At 49.5% G+C, this 23,929-nt stretch overlaps 1 protein-coding gene across 1 annotated transcript in view; it reads right to left on the reverse strand.

The window, feature by feature from the left end:
- The window catches only part of DOCK2 (dedicator of cytokinesis 2), a 1,347,187-nt gene that overhangs the window by 286,787 nt on the left and 1,036,471 nt on the right, over window positions 1-23,929 (reverse strand). Inside the window, exon 46 of the mRNA XM_077266018.1 lies at window positions 19,997-20,080. Within this exon, the coding sequence (XP_077122133.1) occupies window positions 19,997-20,080 (84 nt within the window). The remainder of the gene's footprint in view (window positions 1-19,996; window positions 20,081-23,929) is intronic.

Here is a 23,929-nt window from a genome sequence, read left to right on the forward strand (position 1 = left end):
CTGTATGGAGCATTATATGGGGCTCCTGATCAATATGGATATTCAAAAACACTTAACATACTGATGTCTCAATTAATTTTGCTTTTATTGGTATGTATTTTATTTTTACTATTGAAATTTACCAGTAGCTGCTGCATTTCTCACCCTAGGCTTATACTCGAGTCATTAAGTTTTCCCAGTTTTTTGTGGCAAAATTAAGGGTCTTGGCTTATACTCAGCTCGGCTTATACTCGAGTATATACGGCATATATATATATATATATATATATATATATATATATATATATATATTTAGTAGAGAGAGAGACTATATATATGTTTTCACGAATATTTGAGGCCATGGATCCATTATATGTCCATTTTGCAAGCCGGGAGAAAATCTCTCCATACGGATGTCACACGGATGTTTACATGTGAGAAAATCGCATCCTCGCATTGCACATAGATGACATACGGATTCCTGTTCAGGGAACATTTCTGCCATTCTCGTCAGTGTAAAACAAACCTATTTTTTATACGTTGTGTGTGATTCCAGCATAAGGCAGGTAAGAGTAAATTTTCCACTCAGTCGCTTTTAGCATATACCACATCATTTTATCAACATAGCTTAGTGCACACCACGGCAAAATATGTGTTTGGTCATTCAGCTTTAATCAAACAGGTGGCAGCGCTAGTGCACATTTGACATTTTGCTTTTTGTATAAAACATCAACATTCCAATATTGCCAACATTCTGGATTCTTCACTATCCCCATGTGAAGGACAAGGCCACAAAACGTCTTAATTTCCTCTGCGTCTACAGGGTTCCAGTTAGAAAATGAAGTAGTGATGTTTCGGTCCAAAAATTGCTGGGTGTACAAATTTGTCTCGGCCGTCCTAAGGTTTACAAAATCCTCAGGAAAAAAGACTTTGAAAAAGTCTATTTCTGTGGGGACAGTGGTGTCAAATTGAATTCCGGATTGTGCCCCAAAACTGGAATCTGTGGCTCATAACCTTCAGGGGTTGAGGTCCATACGTGGTCAGTAACAGTGGGCGCTGGTTCATTTCCAGTCCTGGGGAATCTGCAAGGTGGTTCGGTATTACTTGAGGAAGAGAAGGAGGAAGATGAAAAATAAAGGAAGGTGCCATCCTCTCGATCACTATCAGTGTCTGAGAAAATGAAAGCATATGCCTTTTCCGTTGAATACCGTGTTTGATACAAGCAAAATTACAATTTTTCAAGTATGCGGTGTTTGTGTGTATACTAGTGTTGAGCGATACTTTCCGATATCGGAAAGTATCGGTATCGGAAAGTATCGGCCGATACCGTCACAGTATCGGAATCCAATCCGATACCGATACCCGATCCCAATGCAAGTCAATGGGACGAAAATATCGGAATTAAAATAAACCCTTTATACACTTGTAGGTTCATTCTACATGAAGGAAAACAACTAAGAATATTGTAGGATGTATTGGGGGACGTGGCGGAGATATTAAAGGGACAGAGGTTTAGCCCAATGTAATAGAATAGCAGGATTTTTTATTTTTTTTTATGAAGTTCGGCGTTAGAAAGAATTTGACTATGTTTTTTTTTTTTTTTTTTATGTCAGATATTGATGTTTCACTACTTCCACGCCCTTCACCTTCTTTTTTACTTCTCCCACGCTTTCTTCTTAATTATCCTCATCATCAGCTTCTTTGACATCAACTTCTTCACCTTATTCATCTTCTTCTTCATCTTCTACCTATTATTTTTTGGGTTACATTGTTCATATTCTTTTTATTTTACTATTATCTTCATCATATTCAACTTCTTCATCATATTCTTATTTGTGACAGGCATTCCCGTAGTTGTTATCTATAAAAGTTTGAAGATTACACCTTCCGTTCTGCCTGTCACAAAACAGTTACATTTGTCCGCGTTCAGTTTGGCCTGCAGCATCAGGCTTTATCCAGGGGCACCACGAGGAGGAACGGACTCACCCCCATACACTGCTTAGTCTTCTTCTGCTTATAATTTACATAATATTTTTTGCTCTGATATTTTGTGTTATGCTTAATGTCCTTCTGCTCTTTGTTCTGCAGCCTCTTGTTCTTCTGCTTCTCGGTCTTCCAGGTCGTCGTCGTCTCCAGGGTCGTCGTCTCCGGGGTCGTCGTCATCGGGGTGGTCTTCAGGGTCGTCGTCTCCGGGGTCGTCGTCATCGGGGTGGTCTTCGGGGTCATCGTCTCCAGGGTCGTCGTCATCACGGTGGTTGTCGTCTCTGGTGTCGTCGTCATCTTAGGGGTGGTCTTCCGGGTCATCGTGTTTAGTCTCTTGAACTTGGAAATGTAGCAGAAGGTACAAGAAGGCTGAGAAAATGCCGAGAACCAGCTGATGGAACTGGAACTCGGATGGCTACCCGAAGGTCCAAGAGCCAATGGAACTACCGAGGACCAGCTGACGTTACTGGAACCCGGTTACTAAGCAGGAGGTACCTGTGCTGAAAGCACTACCAAGGACCACCTGACGTTGGTGGAACTCGGATACCCAGAGGGAGGCACCTAAGCCAAAGGCTCTGCCCGGAACCAGCTGACGGTACTGGAACCAGGATGGGGAGCAGAAGGTACAAGAGCAAAAGACACTGCCGAGAACCAGCTGACGGTGCTGGAACCCGGATGGGTAGCCGAAGGTCCAAGAGCCAATGGAACTACCGAGGACCAGCTGACGTTACTGGAACCCGGTTACTAAGCAGGAGGTACCCGTGCCTGAAAGCACTACCAAGGACCACCTGACGTTGGTGGAACTCGGATACCCAGAGGGAGGCACCTAAGCCAAAGGCTCTGCCCGGAACCAGCTGACGGTACTGGAACCAGGATGGGGAGCAGAAGGTACAAGAGCAAGTGTCTGCGTGGCTTTTGCAGGACACGATGCCGGCTGCACAGCAGGGGAACAGCTGGCGGTGCTGGACCCCACTGACACATTGGCGAGGTGTTTTTCTCTGTGCAGCTAGCACATCTGGGCCCCAACTGGCGGTTTGTTAGAGCCCAGGGTCAGCAGGAGGAGGAGCAGGAGGAGGAGGAGCAGGGGGAGGGGAGTGTAGGCCGAAGCCTGCACTGGCGGCAGCTTTGGGTCTGTTGTGTCTGCGTGGCTTTTGCAGGACACGTTGCCGGCTACACAGCAGGGGAACAGCTGGCGGTGCTGGACCCCACTGACACATTGGCGAGGTGTTTGGCTCTGTGCAGCCAGCACTTCCAGACAGCAACTAGCGTTGTTGGAGCCCGGGCTCTGCAGGTGGAGCAGAGTGTAGGCCGAAGCCTACTTGAACCGATTTCAAAGGTCACCTTTAACCCCCCCTCAGGGGTTAGAAAGTAGAAGAGCCACAGCTTATGCAGCAGTAGTGCTGCACAAGTCAAAGGTTGCTCTTTTAATTTTTCTCCTTGCACACGCTGAATGAAACACGTATAACATTTAGCCCTTTATACAGTCAAACTGTGTTGGAGGCGCGAGTTCCCTTTGTAATGAGACGCAGCACAGGTGTCAAGAATCCCACCTTGGTGCTGGGTGCAGCCTCCCGAGCGTTGTTATTTGCTGTACAGGAGTCTGCGCTGTCGTGTTATCCCCTGGCCTAGCGCCGTTAGCGCTGCCCATCTTCTGGCATCATGTAATGTCGGCCGGTGCGGTTCGCGATGACCATGAATCCCAGCCCCGCAGTGTCTTAACATTGTTAAAACACTGCGGGGCTGGGATTCAGGGCCTGGCGCAGCACATATGTTGGCCTCTCACACTCGGGTCCTTACACCCGCTTCAGACTGTGCGGCGTCATCTGATCCCTTATCGCATGCCACGGCCATGAAGCCGCACAGTCCGAAGAAGGCGGAAGGAGAGGAGGGACAGGCGAACTGATGCACTGATCCTGCCCATGAATCACACCCTCGCAGTCCCAATAAATAAGACACCGAGGGGCGTTGTGTGGGTCAGGGCGGCCGCAGAGGCGCAGCCAGCCAAACAATGATGCCAGAAGATGGGCAGCGCTACCAAGGGGGTTGCAGCGTGTCATTACAAAGGAAAGTCACACCACCGGGACGGTTAAATGGTCAGTCACACAGAGGACACATTTCAGACGTGTTTTCAGTTCCACATGTGCGAGGAGAATACGTTTCTGAGCCACCTTGCACACATGCAGCATTACCGCTGTACAAGGTGGCTGGATAACGTAAAAACGCCTGGGGGAGGGGGGACAGGTTCCCTTCAATTTCAGTTCTTGTGTCTGCGTGGCATTTGCAGGACACGTTGCCGGCTGCACAGCAGGGGAACAGCTGGCGGTGCTGGACCCCACTGACACATTGGCTGGTGTTTTTCTCTGTGCAGCTAGCACATCTGGGCCCCAACTGGCGGTGTGTTAGAGCCCAGGGACAGCAGGAGGAGGAGCAGGAGGAGGAGGAGCAGGGGGAGGGGAGTGTAGGCCGAAGCCTGCACTGGCGGCAGCTTTGGGTCTGTTGTGTCTGCGTGGCTTTTGCAGGACACGTTGCCGGCTACACAGCAGGGGAACAGCTGGCGGTGCTGGACCCCACTGACACATTGGCGAGGTGTTTGGCTCTGTGCAGCCAGCACTTCCGGACAGCAACTAGCGTTGTTGGAGCCCGGGCTCTGCAGGTGGAGCAGAGTGTAGGCCGAAGCCTACTTGAACCGATTTCAAAGGTCACCTTTAACCCCCCCTCAGGGGTTAGAAAGTAGAAGAGCCACAGCTTATGCAGCAGTAGTGCTGCACAAGTCAAAGGTTGCTCTTTTAATTTTTCTCCTTGCACACGCTGAATGAAACACGTATAACATTTAGCCCTTTATACAGTCAAACTGTGTTGGAGGCGCGAGTTCCCTTTGTAATGAGACGCAGCACAGGTGTCAAGAATCCCACCTTGGTGCTGGGTGCAGCCTCCCGAGCGTTGTTATTTGCTGTACAGGAGTCTGCGCTGTCGTGTTATCCCCTGGCCTAGCGCCGTTAGCGCTGCCCATCTTCTGGCATCATGTAATGTCGGCCGGTGCGGTTCGCGATGACCATGAATCCCAGCCCCGCAGTGTCTTAACATTGTTAAAACACTGCGGGGCTGGGATTCAGGGCCTGGCGCAGCACATATGTTGGCCTCTCACACTCGGGTCCTTACACCCGCTTCAGACTGTGCGGCGTCATCTGATCCCTTATCGCATGCCACGGCCATGAAGCCGCACAGTCCGAAGAAGGCGGAAGGAGAGGAGGGACAGGCGAACTGATGCACTGATCCTGCCCATGAATCACACCCTCGCAGTCCCAATAAATAAGACACCGAGGGGCGTTGTGTGGGTCAGGGCGGCCGCAGAGGCGCAGCCAGCCAAACAATGATGCCAGAAGACGGGCAGCGCTACCAAGGGGGTTGCAGCGTGTCATTACAAAGGAAAGTCACACCACCGGGACGGTTAAATGGTCAGTCACACAGAGGACACATTTCAGACGTGTTTTCAGTTCCACATGTGCGAGGAGAATACGTTTCTGAGCCACCTTGCACACATGCAGCATTACCGCTGTACAAGGTGGCTGGATAACGTAAAAACGCCTGGGGGAGGGGGGACAGGTTCCCTTCAATTTCAGTTCTTGTGTCTGCGTGGCTTTTGCAGGACACGTTGCCGGCTGCACAGCAGGGGAACAGCTGGCGGTGCTGGACCCCACTGACACATTGGCTGGTGTTTTTCTCTGTGCAGCTAGCACATCTGGGCCCCAACTGGCGGTGTGTTAGAGCCCAGGGACAGCAGGAGGAGGAGCAGGAGGAGGAGGAGCAGGGGGAGGGGAGTGTAGGCCGAAGCCTGCACTGGCGGCAGCTTTGGGTCTGTTGTGTCTGCGTGGCTTTTGCAGGACACGTTGCCGGCTACACAGCAGGGGAACAGCTGGCGGTGCTGGACCCCACTGACACATTGGCGAGGTGTTTGGCTCTGTGCAGCCAGCACTTCCGGACAGCAACTAGCGTTGTTGGAGCCCGGGCTCTGCAGGTGGAGCAGAGTGTAGGCCGAAGCCTACTTGAACCGATTTCAAAGGTCACCTTTAACCCCCCCTCAGGGGTTAGAAAGTAGAAGAGCCACAGCTTATGCAGCAGTAGTGCTGCACAAGTCAAAGGTTGCTCTTTTAATTTTTCTCCTTGCACACGCTGAATGAAACACGTATAACATTTAGCCCTTTATACAGTCAAACTGTGTTGGAGGCGCGAGTTCCCTTTGTAATGAGACGCAGCACAGGTGTCAAGAATCCCACCTTGGTGCTGGGTGCAGCCTCCCGAGCGTTGTTATTTGCTGTACAGGAGTCTGCGCTGTCGTGTTATCCCCTGGCCTAGCGCCGTTAGCGCTGCCCATCTTCTGGCATCATGTAATGTCGGCCGGTGCGGTTCGCGATGACCATGAATCCCAGCCCCGCAGTGTCTTAACATTGTTAAAACACTGCGGGGCTGGGATTCAGGGCCTGGCGCAGCACATATGTTGGCCTCTCACACTCGGGTCCTTACACCCGCTTCAGACTGTGCGGCGTCATCTGATCCCTTATCGCATGCCACGGCCATGAAGCCGCACAGTCCGAAGAAGGCGGAAGGAGAGGAGGGACAGGCGAACTGATGCACTGATCCTGCCCATGAATCACACCCTCGCAGTCCCAATAAATAAGACACCGAGGGGCGTTGTGTGGGTCAGGGCGGCCGCAGAGGCGCAGCCAGCCAAACAATGATGCCAGAAGACGGGCAGCGCTACCAAGGGGGTTGCAGCGTGTCATTACAAAGGAAAGTCACACCACCAGGACGGTTAAATGGTCAGTCACACAGAGGACACATTTCAGACGTGTTTTCAGTTCCACATGTGCGAGGAGAATACGTTTCTGAGCCACCTTGCACACATGCAGCATTACCGCTGTACAAGGTGGCTGGATAACGTAAAAACGCCTGGGGGAGGGGGGACAGGTTCCCTTCAATTTCAGTTCTTGTGTCTGCATGGCTTTTGCAGGACACGTTGCCGGCTGCACAGCAGGGGAACAGCTGGCGGTGCTGGACCCCACTGACACATTGGCTGGTGTTTTTCTCTGTGCAGCTAGCACATCTGGGCCCCAACTGGCGGTGTGTTAGAGCCCAGGGACAGCAGGAGGAGGAGCAGGAGGAGGAGGAGCAGGGGGAGGGGAGTGTAGGCCGAAGCCTACACTGGCGGCAGCTTTGGGTCTGTTGTGTCTGCGTGGCTTTTGCAGGACACGTTGCCGGCTACACAGCAGGGGAACAGCTGGCGGTGCTGGACCCCACTGACACATTGGCGAGGTGTTTTTCTCTGTGCAGCTAGCACATCTGGGCCCCAACTGGCGGTGTTAGAGCCCAGGGTCAGCAGGAGGAGCAGGGGGAGCGGAGTGTAGGCCGAAGCCTGCACTGGAGCAAGTTGAAAGGAAACCTTTAACCCCCCCCCCAGGCGTTTGTAGCTGGAAGAGCCATCGTGTACAGCACTAATGCTGGAAAAGGTAAACTTAGCTCTTTTAATTATGGTCCTTGCAGATGCTGAACCTAACACTTATGAAATGTGTCCCCTCACAGCGTTCAACCGTCCGGTCGGTGGAACTTTCCTTTGTCATGTGACGCAGCACAGCCGTCATTTTTACCCCCTTGTCGCCGTGCGCCGCCTCCTCAGTGTTGTTTGAATCTGTCCCGGAGCCTGCGCTGTTAGGTTACCCCTTGGCCATGCACACATTTTGCGCTGCCCGTCTTCTGACATCATTTGCTGTCAGGCTGGCTGCGCCTGTGCGGGTGCGCTGTCCGAGATTCAGCCTCGCGGTGTCGTCTAATGTAATCCCACCGCGGGCCTGGGATCCGTGTCCATGCGCAGTGCATATCCTCGCCTCTCACTCCCCTCCCTACGGCTTCTTAAGACTGTGCGGTGTCACGGCCGTGGCATGCTATTAGGGACCAGCTGACACCGAACAGTCTTTAGAAGCCGTAGGGAGGGGAGTGAGAGGCGAGGATATGCACTGCGCATGGACACGGATCCCAGGCCCGCGGTGGGATTACATTAGACGACACCGCGAGGCTGAATCTCGGACAGCGCACCCGCACAGGCGCAGCCAGCCTGACAGCAAATGATGTCAGAAGACGGGCAGCGCAAAATGTGTGCATGGCCAAGGGGTAACCTAACAGCGCAGGCTCCGGGACAGATTCAAACAACGCTGAGGAGGCGGCGCACGGCGACAAGGGGGTAAAAATGACGGCTGTGCTGCGTCACATGACAAAGGAAAGTTCCACCTACCGGACGGTTGAACGCTGTGAGGGGACACATTTCATAAGTGTTAGGTTCAGCATATGCAAGGAGCACCACGAAAAGAGGCACTTTTTCCCTTTGCATCATTACTGCTGCACAAGGTGGCTCCTTCAGTAACAAACGCATGGGGGGGGGGACAGGTTCCCTTAAATTTAACTTGTTGTGCCTGCGTGGTGGTCGCAGTACACGTTGCCGTATACACAGCAGGGGAACAGCTGGCGGTGCTGAACCCCACTAACACATAGGCGAGGTGTTTGGCTCTGTGCGTACAGCACTTCTGGACGGCAACTGGCGGTGTTGGAGCCCAGGGACAGGTGGAGGTTGGAGGAGGTAGGAGGAGGTAGGAGGGATTGCCACACACACAGCAGGGGAACAGCTGACGTTACTGAACCCCAATAACAGAGGAGGGACTGTTGACTGTGCGTACAGCACTTCTGGACGGCAACTGGCGGTGTTGGAGCCCAGGGACAGGTGGAGGAGGAGGAGGTTGGAGGAGGTAGGAGGGATTGCCACACACACAGCAGGGGAACAGCTGACGTTACTGAACCCCAATAACAGAGGAGGGACTGTTGACTGTGCGTACAGCACTTCTGGACGGCAACTGGCGGTGTTGGAGCCCAGGGACAGGTGGAGGAGGAGGAGGATGGAGGAGGTAGGAGGGATTGCCACACACACAGCAGGGGAACAGCTGACGTTACTGAACCCCAATAACAGAGGAGGGACTGTTGACTGTGCGTACAGCACTTCTGGACGGCAACTGGCGGTGTTGGAGCCCAGGGACAGGTGGAGGAGGAGGAGGTTGGAGGAGGTAGGAGGAGGTAGGAGGGATTGCCACACACACAGCAGGGGAACAGCTGACGTTACTGAACCCCAATAACAGAGGAGGGACTGTTGACTGTGCGTACAGCACTTCTGGACGGCAACTGGCGGTGTTGGAGCCCAGGGACAGGTGGAGGAGGAGGAGGTTGGAGGAGGTTGGAGGAGGTAGGAGGGATTGCCACACACACAGCAGGGGAACAGCTGACGTTACTGAACCCCAATAACAGAGGAGGGACTGTTGACTGTGCGTACAGCACTTCTGGACGGCAACTGGCGGTGTTGGAGCCCAGGGACAGGTGGAGGAGGAGGAGGTTGGAGGAGGTAGGAGGAGGTAGGAGGGATTGCCACACACACAGCAGGGGAACAGCTGACGTTACTGAACCCCAATAACAGAGGAGGGACTGTTGACTGTGCGTACAGCACTTCTGGACGGCAACTGGCGGTGTTGGAGCCCAGGGACAGGTGGAGGAGGAGGAGGTTGGAGGAGGTAGGAGGAGGTAGGAGGGATTGCCACACACACAGCAGGGGAACAGCTGACGTTACTGAACCCCAATAACAGAGGAGGGACTGTTGACTGTGCGTACAGCACTTCTGGACGGCAACTGGCGGTGTTGGAGCCCAGGGACAGGTGGAGGAGGAGGAGGTTGGAGGAGGTAGGAGGAGGTAGGAGGGATTGCCACACACACAGCAGGGGAACAGCTGACGTTACTGAACCCCAATAACAGAGGAGGGACTGTTGACTGTGCGTACAGCACTTCTGGACGGCAACTGGCGGTGTTGGAGCCCAGGGACAGGTGGAGGAGGAGGAGGTTGGAGGAGGTAGGAGGGATTGCCACACACACAGCAGGGGAACAGCTGACGTTACTGAACCCCAATAACAGAGGAGGGACTGTTGACTGTGCGTACAGCACTTCTGGACGGCAACTGGCGGTGTTGGAGCCCAGGGACAGGTGGAGGAGGAGGAGGTTGGAGGAGGTAGGAGGGATTGCCACACACACAGCAGGGGAACAGCTGACGTTACTGAACCCCAATAACAGAGGAGGGACTGTTGACTGTGCGTACAGCACTTCTGGACGGCAACTGGCGGTGTTGGAGCCCAGGGACAGGTGGAGGAGGAGGAGGTTGGAGGAGGTAGGAGGGATTGCCACACACACAGCAGGGGAACAGCTGACGTTACTGAACCCCAATAACAGAGGAGGGACTGTTGACTGTGCGTACAGCACTTCTGGACGGCAACTGGCGGTGTTGGAGCCCAGGGACAGGTGGAGGAGGAGGAGGTTGGAGGAGGTTGGAGGAGGTAGGAGGGATTGCCACACACACAGCAGGGGAACAGCTGACGTTACTGAACCCCAATAACAGAGGAGGGACTGTTGACTGTGCGTACAGCACTTCTGGACGGCAACTGGCGGTGTTGGAGCCCAGGGACAGGTGGAGGAGGAGGAGGTTGGAGGAGGTAGGAGGGATTGCCACACACACAGAGGGGAACAGCTGACGTTACTGAACCCCAATAACAGAGGAGGGACTGTTGACTGTGCGTACAGCACTTCTGGACGGCAACTGGCGGTGTTGGAGCCCAGGGACAGGTGGAGGAGGAGGAGGTTGGAGGAGGTAGGAGGAGGTAGGAGGGATTGCCACACACACAGCAGGGGAACAGCTGACGTTACTGAACCCCAATAACAGAGGAGGGACTGTTGACTGTGCGTACAGCACTTCTGGACGGCAACTGGCGGTGTTGGAGCCCAGGGACAGGTGGAGGAGGAGGAGGTTGGAGGAGGTAGGAGGGATTGCCACACACACAGCAGGGGAACAGCTGACGTTACTGAACCCCAATAACAGAGGAGCGACTGTTGACTGTGCGTACAGCACTTCTGGACGGCAACTAGCGGTGTTGGAGCCCAGGGGCAGGTGGAAAAGCAGAGGAACACAATGTAGGCCGAAGCCTGAGAAAGTCGAAAGGGAACCTTTAACCCCCCCCCCCAAGGCGTTTGTAGCTGAAAGAGCCAGCTTGTGCAGCACAAAAGATGCAAAAGGAAAAGGTGGCTCTTTTCATCATGCTCCTTGCAAACACAGAACTAAACACTTATAAAATGTGTCCCCTGAAGCCGTGAAACCGTCCCGGAGGTGGGACTTTCCTTCGTAATATGACGCAGCACAGCCATCATTACTACCCCCCCGCCGCCGTGCCCCGGCTCCTCAGCGTTGTTTGATTCCGTCCCGGAGCCTGCGCTGTTATGTTATCCCGTGGCCAGGCACACTTAGCGCTGCCCATCTTCTGACATCATTTGGTGTCAGGCTGGCTGCGCCTGTGCGGCCGCGCTGGCCGAGAGCCCGCCTCGCAGTGTCTTCTGATGTAATCCCACTGGGGGCCTGGGATCCATGGCCATGCGCAGTGCATATCCTCGCCTCTCACTCCCCTCCCTACGGCTTCTTTTTCAGACTGTGCGGTGTCACGGCCGTGGCATGCTATTAGGGACCAGCTGACACCGAACAGTCTGAAGAAGCCATAGGGAGATGAGTGAGAGGTGGAGGTTCAGATATGCACTGCGCATGTCCATAGATCCCAGGCCCCCAGTGGGATTAAATCAGAAGACACTGCGAGGCGGGCTCTCGGCCAGCGTGGCCGCACAGGCGCAGCCAGCCTGACACCAAATGATGCCAGAAGACGGGCAGCGCTAAGTGTGCCTGGCCACGGGATAACATAACAGCGCAGGCTCCGGGACGGAATCAAACAACGCTGAGGAGCCGGGGCGCGGCGCCGGGGGGGTAGGAATGACGGCTGTGCTGCGTCATATTACGAAGGAAAGTCCCACCTCCGGGACGGTTTTACGGTATCAGTGGACACATTTTATAAGTGTTAAGTTTTGCGTGTGCAAGGAGCAAAACCAAAATAGCTACCTTTTTCCTTGTGCAGCATTACTGCTGCACAAGGTGGCTCTTTCAGTAACAAACGCCTTGGGGGGGGACAGATTCCCTTACATTTCAGTTGTTGTGTCAGCGTGGCGGTCGCATGACACATTGCCGGCTACACAGCTGGGGATCAGCTGACGTTACTGAAACCCAATAACACTGGGTCGTATGTTTTGACTGTGCAGACGGCACGTCTGAGCCTCAACTGGCGGTGTTGGAGCCCAGGAATTTAAGTTCAGGTGGTAGAAAGATGAACACAACAGGAGACCTGGATAACGTATACAGTGACCTAATTATTTAATCAGGAGGAGGAGTGGCAAATTCCTGCGAGATCCAGGCCTTGTTCATTTTCAGGAAAGTAAGCCGGTCAACGTTATCGGAGGATAGTCGCATGCGACGGTCAGTTAGTACACCACCTGCAGCACTAAAGACACGTTCCGATAATACACTGGCCGCAGGGCAAGACAGCACCTCCAATGCATACTGGCTTAGCTCTGGCCATGTATCCAGCTTTGAGACCCAAAACTTGAAAGGGGAAGAGCCGTCTGGGAGTACAGCAAGAGGGCAAGACATGTAGTCTGTCACCATCTGACGGAACCGTTGCCTCCTGCTGACTGGAGCCGTCTGTGATGGTGTAGACTTTTGTGGGGGGCACACAAAACTGTGCCACAGTTGGGCCATACTGGTCTTGCCTTGGGCAGAGGCACTGCTTCTGCTCCCTCTTTGTGCAGAGCCTCCACCACTGCCTGGACGCACTGAGCTGCTTTGGAATGCAGTAGCAGCACTTCTCTCAGTTGGAATGGAGAAGATGATGGAACTGACCAGTGTGTCTTGGTACTCCCGCATTTTTCGCTCCCGGTTCAACGGTGTGATGAGGCTTTCTACGTTGTCCCGGTAGCGAGGATCGAGGAGGGTGAACACCCAATAATCAGACATGTTGAGAATGTGGTCGATGCGGCGGTCGTTTCTCAGGCACTGCAGCATGTAATCCACCATGTGCTGCAGACTGCCAACTGCCCAAGAAACGCTGTCCCCAGCTGGAGGCGTGATCTCTGCCCGCTCGTCATCACCCCACCCTCGCTGTACACACTGAGTACTGGACAATTGTGTAACTCCCTCCTCTGGACGGATGTCTTCCTCCTCCATTGACTCCTCCTCATCCTCCTCACAAACTGTCCCCTGCCTACGCGTTTGTGAGGAACCACGTGGCGCTGACTGTCCAGAAGATGATGGAAGTGGTGAATCCTCATCCTCCACCTCTTCCACAACATCATCCCTTAGCGCTTGCAGTGATTTTTCAAGCAGGCAGATAAGGGGGACAGTCATGCTGACTAGTGCATCATCTGCACTCGCCATCCGCGTGGAATAATCAAAGGGACGCAAAACCTGGCAGACATCCTTCATAGTGGCCCACTCTGTGGTTGTGAAGTCTGTACGGCGCTGACTGCGACTTTTTTGCGCCTGATACAGCTGGTACTCCATTACAGCTTGCTGCTGCTCACACAACCGCTCCAACATATGTAACGTGGAATTCCACCTGGTAGGTAGGTCACATATGATGCGATGTTCCGGCAGGCGGTGTCGGCGCTGCAGAGCCGCAATGCGCGCTTTTGCCGTGCTGGAACGCCGCAAGTGAGCACACTCTAGGCGGACCTTGTGCAGCAGTGCATCAAGATCCGGATAGTCCCTCAAAAAACTCTGCACGACCAAATTGAGCACATGTGCCAGACATGGGATGTGAGTGAGGTTGCCGAGGCCCAGGGCTGCCACCAGATTTCGGCCATTATCACACACTACCATGCCTGGCTGGAGATTCGCTGGCTCAAACCACACATCGCTCTCCTGCTTGATGGCATTCCAGAGCTCCTGCGCTGTGTGGCTACGATTCCCCAAAAAAATTAATTTCAAGACGGCCTGTTGACGTTTGGCCACGGCTGTGCTCATGTCGGTCGTAACAGGTACACGTTCATCACGGGTCCATGTGGAGGTGGACTGTGACGGCTCCTGCAGCGATGATTCTGAGGAACTGGTGTAAGAGGAGGAGTCAATGCGTACAGAATGGATTCCTGCAATCCTTGGAGTGGGCAGGACACGTCCTGCGCCACTCGCACGGTCTGTACCCGGCTCAACTACATTAACCCAATGGGCAGTGAGGGAAAGGTATCGCCCCTGTCCATGTTGACTGGTCCACGCATCGGTGGTGAGGTGGACCTTGCTACTGACGGCGTTCAGTAGCGCGTGTTTTATGTGTCCCTCAACATGCTTGTGCAGGGCAGGGACGGCTTGCCTGCTGAAGTAAAAGCGGCTGGGCACACTGTACTGTGGGACTGCCAATGACATCAAGTCACGGAAGCTGTCAGTCTCCACCAGCCTGAATGACAGCATTTCCAGTGACAGAAGTTTGGCAATGCCTGCAGTCAGAGCCTGTGCTCGTGGGTGGTTTGACGAGAAAGGCCGCCTTTTCTCCCATGCCTGTACTACCGATGGCTGTAGACTGGGCTGGGAGTGTGTGGTTGACTGGGAAAGTGGTGCTGCGGGTGGAATGACAGCGGGTCTCTGGACAACAGGGCCAGAGGTTCTTCCACGGCGATCCTGGGAGGAAGCCGAACCAGCTGCGTGTGAGCTAGAGGAAGAGGCAACACGAGCTGAAGAGGTGGTAGCTGCCGCTGTTGGTTGGCCTAGCTCTTCAGTGTGTTTGTCTAACTCCGCCGGGTGCCTGTTGCGCACATGTTTCCACATGTTGGAGGTATTGAGGTTGGCGACTTTTTGACCTCTTTTGATTTTTTGATGACACACCTTGCATCTGACATAGCAAATGTCATCTGCAACTGTGTCAAAAAAGGACCAGGCACTGCAAGTCTTGGGAGCCCCCCTTTTGACTTTTGGAAGAGACATGCTCCTTACGGGTGCCAAAGCGGAGGCTGCAGGATCCGCAGTCTTCCCCCTCCCTCTCCCTCTTTGGGCCGTACGGGGAATCTCTTCCTCAGAGCTGCTCCCACCACCTTCCTGTCCCTGACGCCAAGATGGGTCAAGGACCTCATCATCTACACTACCCTCTGCCCCCAACTGCTCCTCCTGGGTAGTCTCAGCAGCAGAGCACGCACCAGTAAGTGGCACCTGAGTGTCATCATCAGCTGATGCGGCCTGCGAGGTGGTGACCGGAGCCACTGGCCCACCCGCCTCTTCAGAGGAAGACAGAAAAAGCGGTTGGGCATCACTGCACCCTGCCTCTTCTTCCATTTCTCCAATGCTGCTTGGCTGGCCCCCTGTTTCCAAGCCAAGAGATGATTCAGAGAACAGAAGTAGAGACTGCTCCTGTCCTGGGATCTCTGTCTGCCTGGGCAATTTTGCAGGTGGTGAAGAGACAGATGGCTGCTCTCCAGTGCTCTGTGTCTGAGAGGATGTGGCACTAATGGAAGTTGATGCATTAGCTGCCATCCATCCCACAACGGCTTCAATTTGGTCTTCACGCAGCAGCGGTGTACGGCGCTCGGCGACAAAGCTGCGCATGAACGACTGTTCCTTTGTGAAAGTGGGTGCTGATGACTCACCGGTGCCCGCAGCAGGCACAGAATCCCCACGTCCCCTCCCTGCTCCGCGCCCACGCCCACGCCCACGTGCCTTACTCACTGCCTTCTTCATCTTGGTTGACTGATAAAGATAAGCAGAAAAGTACTAACGGCTTTGTGTGCTTATTCCTGAGCAACTCCTCCTAACAGGTATAAGACACACTAATTTTCTAAAGTGTGGACTAGACTTGAATATGAGCTAATGTGGCCTACACAAATGTAAAGTGGTGTAACTGGTGTGTTTGGTGAACTTTATTATTTATTTATTTTTTTGGGGCTGAACTGACAACGGATAGAGCTGCAGTCACACGGAGACCGTGCAGACAGACGTAAACGGCGCTGCAAGGCCCAAAAACCCTCCTCTACTTTATCCTATGTAGTGTTTTTCCACAAATTAGCTGGAGACGGGTGGAAAGACACTAATAGGATTTTTTAAAATTAATTAGCAGCAGACTACACTACTTGAAAACAAAATGAAAATTGATTTGGCGGTATGACGCAGTGAACAACCCTGAGCTGGAGACAACCAAGCTACGGCTGCTCACAGACTACAGGGCGAGCTGCAGTCACACGGAGACCGTGCAGACAGCCGTAAACGGCGCTGCAAGGCCCAAAAACCCTCCTCTACTTTATCCTATGTAGTGTTTTTCCACAAATTAGCTGGAGACGGGTGGAAAGACACTAATAGGATTTTTTTAAATTAATTAGCAGCAGACTACACTACTTGAAAACAAAATGAAAATTGATTTGGCGGTATGACGCAGTGAACAACCCTGAGCTGGAGACAACCAAGCTACGGCTGCTCACAGACTACAGGGCGAGCTGCAGTCACACGGAGACCGTGCAGACAGCCGTAAACGGCGCTGCAAGGCCCAAAAACCCTCCTCTACTTTATCCTATGTAGTGTTTTTCCACAAATTAGCTGGAAACGGGTGGAAAGACACTAATAGGATTTTTTTAAATTAATTAGCAGCAGACTACACTACTTGAAAACAAAATGAAAATTGATTTGGCGGTATGACGCAGTGAACAACCCTGAGCTGGAGACAACCAAGCTACGGCTGCTCACAGACTACAGGGCGAGCTGCAGTCACACGGAGACCGTGCAGACAGCCGTAAACGGCGCTGCAAGGCCCAAAAACCCTCCTCTACTTTATCCTATGTAGTGTTTTTCCACAAATTAGCTGGAGACGGGTGGAAAGACACTAATAGGAATTTTTGGAAAAAATGTGCAGCAGCCTGCACTACTTCAAAAAAAAAAAAAAAAAGGACAGTATGAGGCAATGAACCACCCTCCCTGAACTGAATACAACCAGCTATGGATGGCCTATGTGGCTGCACTCAGACTAGAGAGTGGGCTGCACTCACACACACACACACAGAGAGACCTTGCAGATCGCTGTGAAAACAGCGCTACAAGGCAAAAGGAAGGTGATTAGTAGGTGAACACAGCGGTTGCTAAATTAGCCTTTGGAAAGCACAAAGAAGCAAATCGCTATCTCTAAACTGTCCCTCAGTCAGCAAACAGCGTCCTGTCACTAACTGAATTCACAGCAGAGTGATCGCAAAATGGCGCCAGCGACTTTTAAACTGCATCATGACATCATTTAAGCAGCCAATCACAGCCTTGCCAGTAGTTTCATGCCCTCCATGCTAAACAGGATGTGCCCACACTTGGAATCTTTCTCATTGGCTGAATTTCTGAATTTTGAATCATGGAACTTCCGATTCCGGTATCCGATACGCGCCAAGTATCGGAATCCCGGTATCGGAATTCCGATACCGCAAGTATCGGCCGATACCCGATACTTGCGGTATCGGAATGCTCAACACTAGTGTATACCAAATATTATTCAGGTGTGTGTGTGTGAGTGTTTGGTGTAAACATTTTTTATTTATAGGAGAAAAAAAAATCTAGAAAAAAAAAGCTAAAAATATGAAAAGAATATAAAAATTTGGTAAAATAAAAAACCAACTTACTAACCGGATGTCAGTTAAAAAAAAAAATTACTGAGTGCCCGCAACTGACACTGACTATGTTCAGTAAAAAGTACTGTAGTAGTCACCTATTACTATAGTATATTTTTACTGTCTCTAATCTAGTCCTATCAACTAATGTAAACTATTATTTTATTCTTTTTTCACAAAAAACAACAACAACCAAAGGTTTATTCTTGATGTGTCCTTAATCAGTGATTGACAGCTGTAGGATGCATGCACTGATGTGATTCTTGTTTTCACGCTAATATTAACCCTGAATATATTCAGTTAAAAATACTGTAGTAGACGTCAATAACTACAGAATATTTTTACTGTCCCTAGTCTAGTCCTATCAGCTAATTTAAACTATTTATTTTGATTCTTTTTTCACACACAAAAAAAAAATAGCCGGAGGCTAAACACTGATATGCGTTAGTGAGCAGCACTCGACGTCTGTGGGACACACTCATGGATGTGGTGCAAAAAGGGAATTAAAAAAAGGAAAAAAAGTATTTGCCAAAAGCGAGCACGGATGCTAATCAATGATTTGCATCTGATCAGTGGCTCGGCAGCTGTATTATGCACACAGAGTGGTGTATAGAGGGTGGCGTGAGAAAAAATAGACATGGACAAAAAAGTCCTGGAAAACAACGAGAATGAGTGCGGATCAGGGATTGGTGACACTAATCAGCGCTTGGTTGCTGCAGGACACACAAAAAAGAAAAAACTGCCAAAACAAGTACTGATCAGTGCTCAGTGACAGAAATGTGGGAACAATGGGGGAGAGAGGGATTAGGTGAATCAGGAAAGATCAGGGAGAATGAGGAGGTCACTGTGGGGTCAGATGACGTCTGTGCATTCTGATTAGTGCAATCAATGTCATCGTCCGATTGCACCATTTAGAGCTGACCCTAGTAATGCTGTGGTTGCTAGGCTCCAGCCTATGATCTTTCAGCACTGATCATAGGCTAGACATAAGTGTTTCAGGCATCTTCATTTCCTGAAACACTAAGGCTATGTGCACATGTTGCAGATTTGACTGTGGAATTTTCTGTGCAGATTCTGCATTTCTTGGCAGAAAACGCAGGTCAGAATCTGCACACGTTGCAGATTTTTGTGCGGATTTCTTCCTTTTATTACCCTTGCAGAATTCTATTATGGAATGGGTGCAGAAATGCAGCAGATCTGCACAAAAGAAGTGACATAGTCCTTTTTTGAATCTGCTACGTTTTGTGTGCAGATTTTTCTGCACCATTAGCACAGCATTTTTTTTGCCATTGATTTACATTGTACTGTAAATCACTTGTGGATCTGCAGCGTTTCTGCGTGGAAAAAAAAGCTACAGATCTGCAGTAAATCTGCAACGTGTGCACATACCCTAAAAATGTTGTGTTTGGCTGTTCAGAAATGAACAGCCAATCCCAGCAATCATAGTTGAGGAGGGAGCGTCGCCATCCCCGGGATGACAATCCAGATGCCCTGCTGTTACAAACAGCAGGCACCTTAATGCAATCACTGCACCTGCGGTCATGGTACTGCATTTTAGCGATGACGTGTAGTCAGGAAGGTCAGTAAGCACTTACCAACCATGATGTACTGAGTACATCCAAGGTTGAGAAGGGACTATGGGCATGTATGCTAGTGTATGTTATGGGCTAGGGCATGTTAGGTTAGGCCAGTGGTCCCCAACCTTTCTGACCTTGAGAGCCACATTTAGCTCTGCAAGAGGGTCACGAGCCACATCCAGCTCCTGCTCCCCTCACAGTAGTGGCAACAAAAGCCCCTATTACAGGTATAATGATAACCAAAGCTTTTCCACACAAATCACCCTGAAGCATTATACCAAGATCCAAGGATTCCCACCAAACCCCCATTCAGCATTCTTCCATCACGCACTCCCAACAGAGTCACATCCATCTTCAAGCACCTCCTCTGACCGATAGTATCATTCTGTCTCCAGCGTACCATACTTAAATGATCTCTAAACCCATATAACCAGTAGATGTGTACCTAAATCTGCTCTTCTGTGCAGGGCAACTCACAAAGTTCACCATTTTGGGATGTGCTCTTCATACCTGGTTACTAAATCTGGAGCTAATGCACCAAGCTAGTAGACAGCCGCGAGCCACAGTTCATGGGACCGCGAGCCACATGTGGCTCACGAGCTACAGGTTGGGGACCCCTGGGTTAGGCTATGGGTTGAACTAGATGGACTTAAAGTCTTCCTTCAACCTTAATAACTATGTTACTATGTTACTAAAGCGTCAATATTGACCTTTAATATTGTTACTCTCAAATAGGTGGCACAAATCGTAAAGGATTAGATTAGTATTACTCCTAAATATAAGGTAGCAGTGTCTCATTATACATGCATAAACCGTACCTGCACGTCCTGGCACATGTCAAATGCTTTACAGAAATACTTTGTTTTGGCTGTTGGAGAGTAGATGACTGATAAATGTACCTGCCAAGCGATAAGATCCTTGAGTTTGTGCAGTTTATCACAATCTTCAGGATGCTCCTGTGTGTATTCTTCAGTAAAGAAAGCCTAGAATTGAAGATATTTCTATCAGCCGAAAATATAGCAATAGCATTACCAGTTCAATTGCATCTCATTGTGTGACCATATGATAGTGGGTCAAAAATAAATGGTACTGTCAACGTGATATTTCAGATAGTGGTATGCAGTCACACAGAGGTGACCCTATAGTGGCACACAAACATTGTTTGCTAGTAATAAAGATGGCTGCATCATTGATTTAAATATCATGAATGTCACTGGTTGCTGTTAAGCAGTACAGAAAACAGAAAAACAAACTACTAAGAGGGAAAAAAGTTTTCAAGTTCATATATACAGTGTGATATATTGCTTACAGATGGATAGAATTGAGCTGTTATTATCATATCATATTAGACTGCAAATAATGAAGCGAAATTCATCAATCAAGAAAACAAATCAGTCTGGAACAAAATGGGGGTGATTTAATAATAAGAATAAATCAGAACTATTTGCACAGATTAAGTTAGGCTAAGTTCACATTGGACGTTTTTGCAGCGTTTTTAATGCTTTTTTATGCACATTTTTACCTGCCTTTCACAGTACCAGCAAAGTCTAACATTTCAGAAATCTCATGCACACAGTTTGGTTTTTTGTCATTAGGATTTTGTGCTTTGCATATTTTTTTTGCACAGTAGAGCAGGTTACTTCTTTCAGTGTTTTTTCAGCATTTCTCTCTCACTGAGATGAATGGGTGGTGAAAAAACATTGAAAAAAAGCACCAAAAATGCTGATATCAGGTTTTGCTGTGTTCTTTTGTGCCAAAACCTGATTCTGTAGAATAGGACTTTTTTTTTCAACATTAAACTTTATCAGCACAAACAAGAGACAAATCTAGCATGCCAAAATCCCAGCAAAAAAGTGCACAAATAATGCATAAAAAATGCAAACAAAAGCCCTGCTTTTTGTCTGCAGTTTCTTTCCTGCCAAGAGATAAGGTTTTGTTGCAGAAAAAAATGCAGGAAAAGTGTCTAGTGTGAAGTTACCCATAGGATTCTGTCACACATGCCAAGCGTTACATTTATTAAGGATTTAGTTGTTCTCGGCTAGATACATTTGTCTAGTGAAAACCAAACCACCAAGGATAGGAAACCACCAGAGAATAAATGAACTTGGGAATAAGTTAGAAAATATGCCTTTATTTATAAGGTTGGCAACAATTACATAAGATAAAATTTATATATTAAAATAACAGTTAAAAGCACATATAGCTTTTATTCACGCGGTCCAGGAAAATATATCCTCTTAATTGCACAACCCCCGGTCTAATAATTCCTTCTTAGACTATGCATATCATACAGTGCAAAGGGTTAAAAAAGTGGTATTACACCCAACAAGTAAATAAACTATGTGCAAAAATGCAGTTTAAAATAATAACACTGTGCAAAAAAATGCAAAAAATAGTGCTTAAAAATACTGTGCAAATAGTGCAAAAGAGTGCAATTTAGCAAGGGATTAAAGTAGCCCAATAATATAAGGTGCACACATGTGCCTGTCTGTGATCAGACCAAACAATACATAGCCATTTGTAAATAGTAGATAGCACAGCAATATGTGGACGAAAATAGATTTTGTATATACCTGGGGGGTAAGAGAGACCTGGACCAGCGGGCGCACGCTGGTCCAGGTCTCTCTTACCCCCCAGGTATATACAAAATCTATTTTCGTCCACATATTGCTGTGCTATCTACTATTTACAAATGGCTATGTATTGTTTGGTCTGATCACAGACAGGCACATGTGTGCACCTTATATTATTGGGCTACTTTAATCCCTTGCTAAATTGCACTCTTTTGCACTATTTGCACAGTATTTTTAAGCACTATTTTTTGCATTTTTTTGCACAGTGTTATTATTTTAAACTGCATTTTTGCACATAGTTTATTTACTTGTTGGGTGTAATACCACTTTTTTAACCCTTTGCACTGTATGATATGCATAGTCTAAGAAGGAATTATTAGACCGGGGGTTGTGCAATTAAGAGGATATATTTTCCTGGACCGCGTGAATAAAAGCTATATGTGCTTTTAACTGTTATTTTAATATATAAATTTTATCTTATGTAATTGTTGCCAACCTTATAAATAAAGGCATATTTTCTAACTTATTCCCAAGTTCATTTATTCTCTGGTGGTTTGGTTTTCACTCTTTTTACAGTGGTTTCCACTGGCTATACTCCACAGTATACCCTGACCACGGTCATATTTTTATTGAGTATATTCTTTATATTTATTCAAATCTGTGGATCATTTTGGGTAGTCTGTGTTTAACAATTATACATTTGTCTAGGTAGATTCACATAATACCACTTATTTATTAAAAGCATTGGGATTTTTTGCTTCAAAAAGAAAAAACTGGTGGAAAGTAAGTCTTGAGCTGAAACAAGGAATCGAAACTGACTGTTTAGATCTAGCAATGTAGCTAAATCAAACAGCATCTTCCGACTGCCTCTTTTCTTCTTCAGAATGAGCCAGAGCTGTACTTGGTAGGCTGAGGCCCGCATGACTGATTGGGCCACTAGAAAAAGGGGGTTGGAAATGGGGTTATGGTATTGGAGCATTAGTAGCAGTGTTCCCCAACTCCGGTCCTCAAGAGCCACCAACAGGTCATGTTTTCAGGATTTCCTTAGTATTGCACAGGTAATAATTAGGGTTGAGCGACTTTTATTTTTATAGGATCGGGTCGGGTTTCACGAAACCCGACTTTCTCAAAAGTCGGGTCGAGTGAAATCGGCCGATCCTATAAAAAAGTCGGGGTCGGGTTCGGCCGAAACGTGAAACCCAATGCAGTGCAATGGGATACTATGGTTCCCAGGGTCTGAAGGAGAGGAAACTCTCCTTCAGGCCCTGAGATCCATACTTAAGTGTAAAATAAAGAATTAAAATAAAAAAATATTGATATACTCACCCTCTGATGCGCCCTGGTAGTAATTGGCATCTTCCGTTCCTAAGAATGGCGCTTGAAAGACCTTTCGATGACGTCACGGCTTGTGATTGGTCGCGGCGGCCCACGTGACCGCTGAGCGACCAATCACAACAAGCCGTGACGTAATTCTCAGGTCCTAAATTCCTCATTCTAGGAATTTAGGCCATGAGAATTACGTCACGGCTTGTGATTGGTCGCTGAGCGGTCACGTGGGCCGCCGCGACCAATCGCAAGCCGTGACGTCATCGAAAGGTCCTTCACGCGCTCATTCTTAAGAAGGAAGGCTGCCGGAAAGAAGCCGAGGGTGAGTATATTCCTATTAGGTATATACTCACCCTCGGACGCACCCTGCTTCTTTCCGGCAGCCTTCCTTCTTAAGAATCAGCGCGTGAAGGACCTTTCGATGACCGTTCAGCGACCAATCACAAGCCGTGACGTAATTCTCATGGCCTAAATTCCTAGAATGAGGAATTTAGGACCTGAGAATTACGTCACGGCTTGTTGTGATTGGTCGCTCAGCGGTCACATGGGCCGCCGCGACCAATCACAAGCCGTGACGTCATCGAAAGGTCTTTCAAGCGCCATTCTTAGGAACGGAAGATGCCGGTTACCAGCGGCGATGTCAAGGCTGCGTCGGAGAGGTGAGTATATCAATATTTTTTATTTTAATTCTTTATTTTACACTTAAATGTGGATTCCGATACCGAGTTCCGATATCGCAAACATATCGGAACTCGGTGTCGGAATTCCAATACCAGATTCAGAAGATCACCGACCTCATGGCCGACCCCACACAGGGGTCGGGTCGGGTTTCATGAAACCCGACTTTGCCAAAAGTCGGCGACTTCTGAAAATGGCCGACCCGTTTCGCTCAACCCTAGTGATAATTGCATCACCTCGACAGGCAATAATTCC

The sequence above is a fragment of the Ranitomeya variabilis genome, chromosome 5, assembly GCF_051348905.1.
Source record: "Ranitomeya variabilis isolate aRanVar5 chromosome 5, aRanVar5.hap1, whole genome shotgun sequence".
NCBI classification, from domain to species: Eukaryota; Metazoa; Chordata; class Amphibia; order Anura; family Dendrobatidae; genus Ranitomeya; species Ranitomeya variabilis.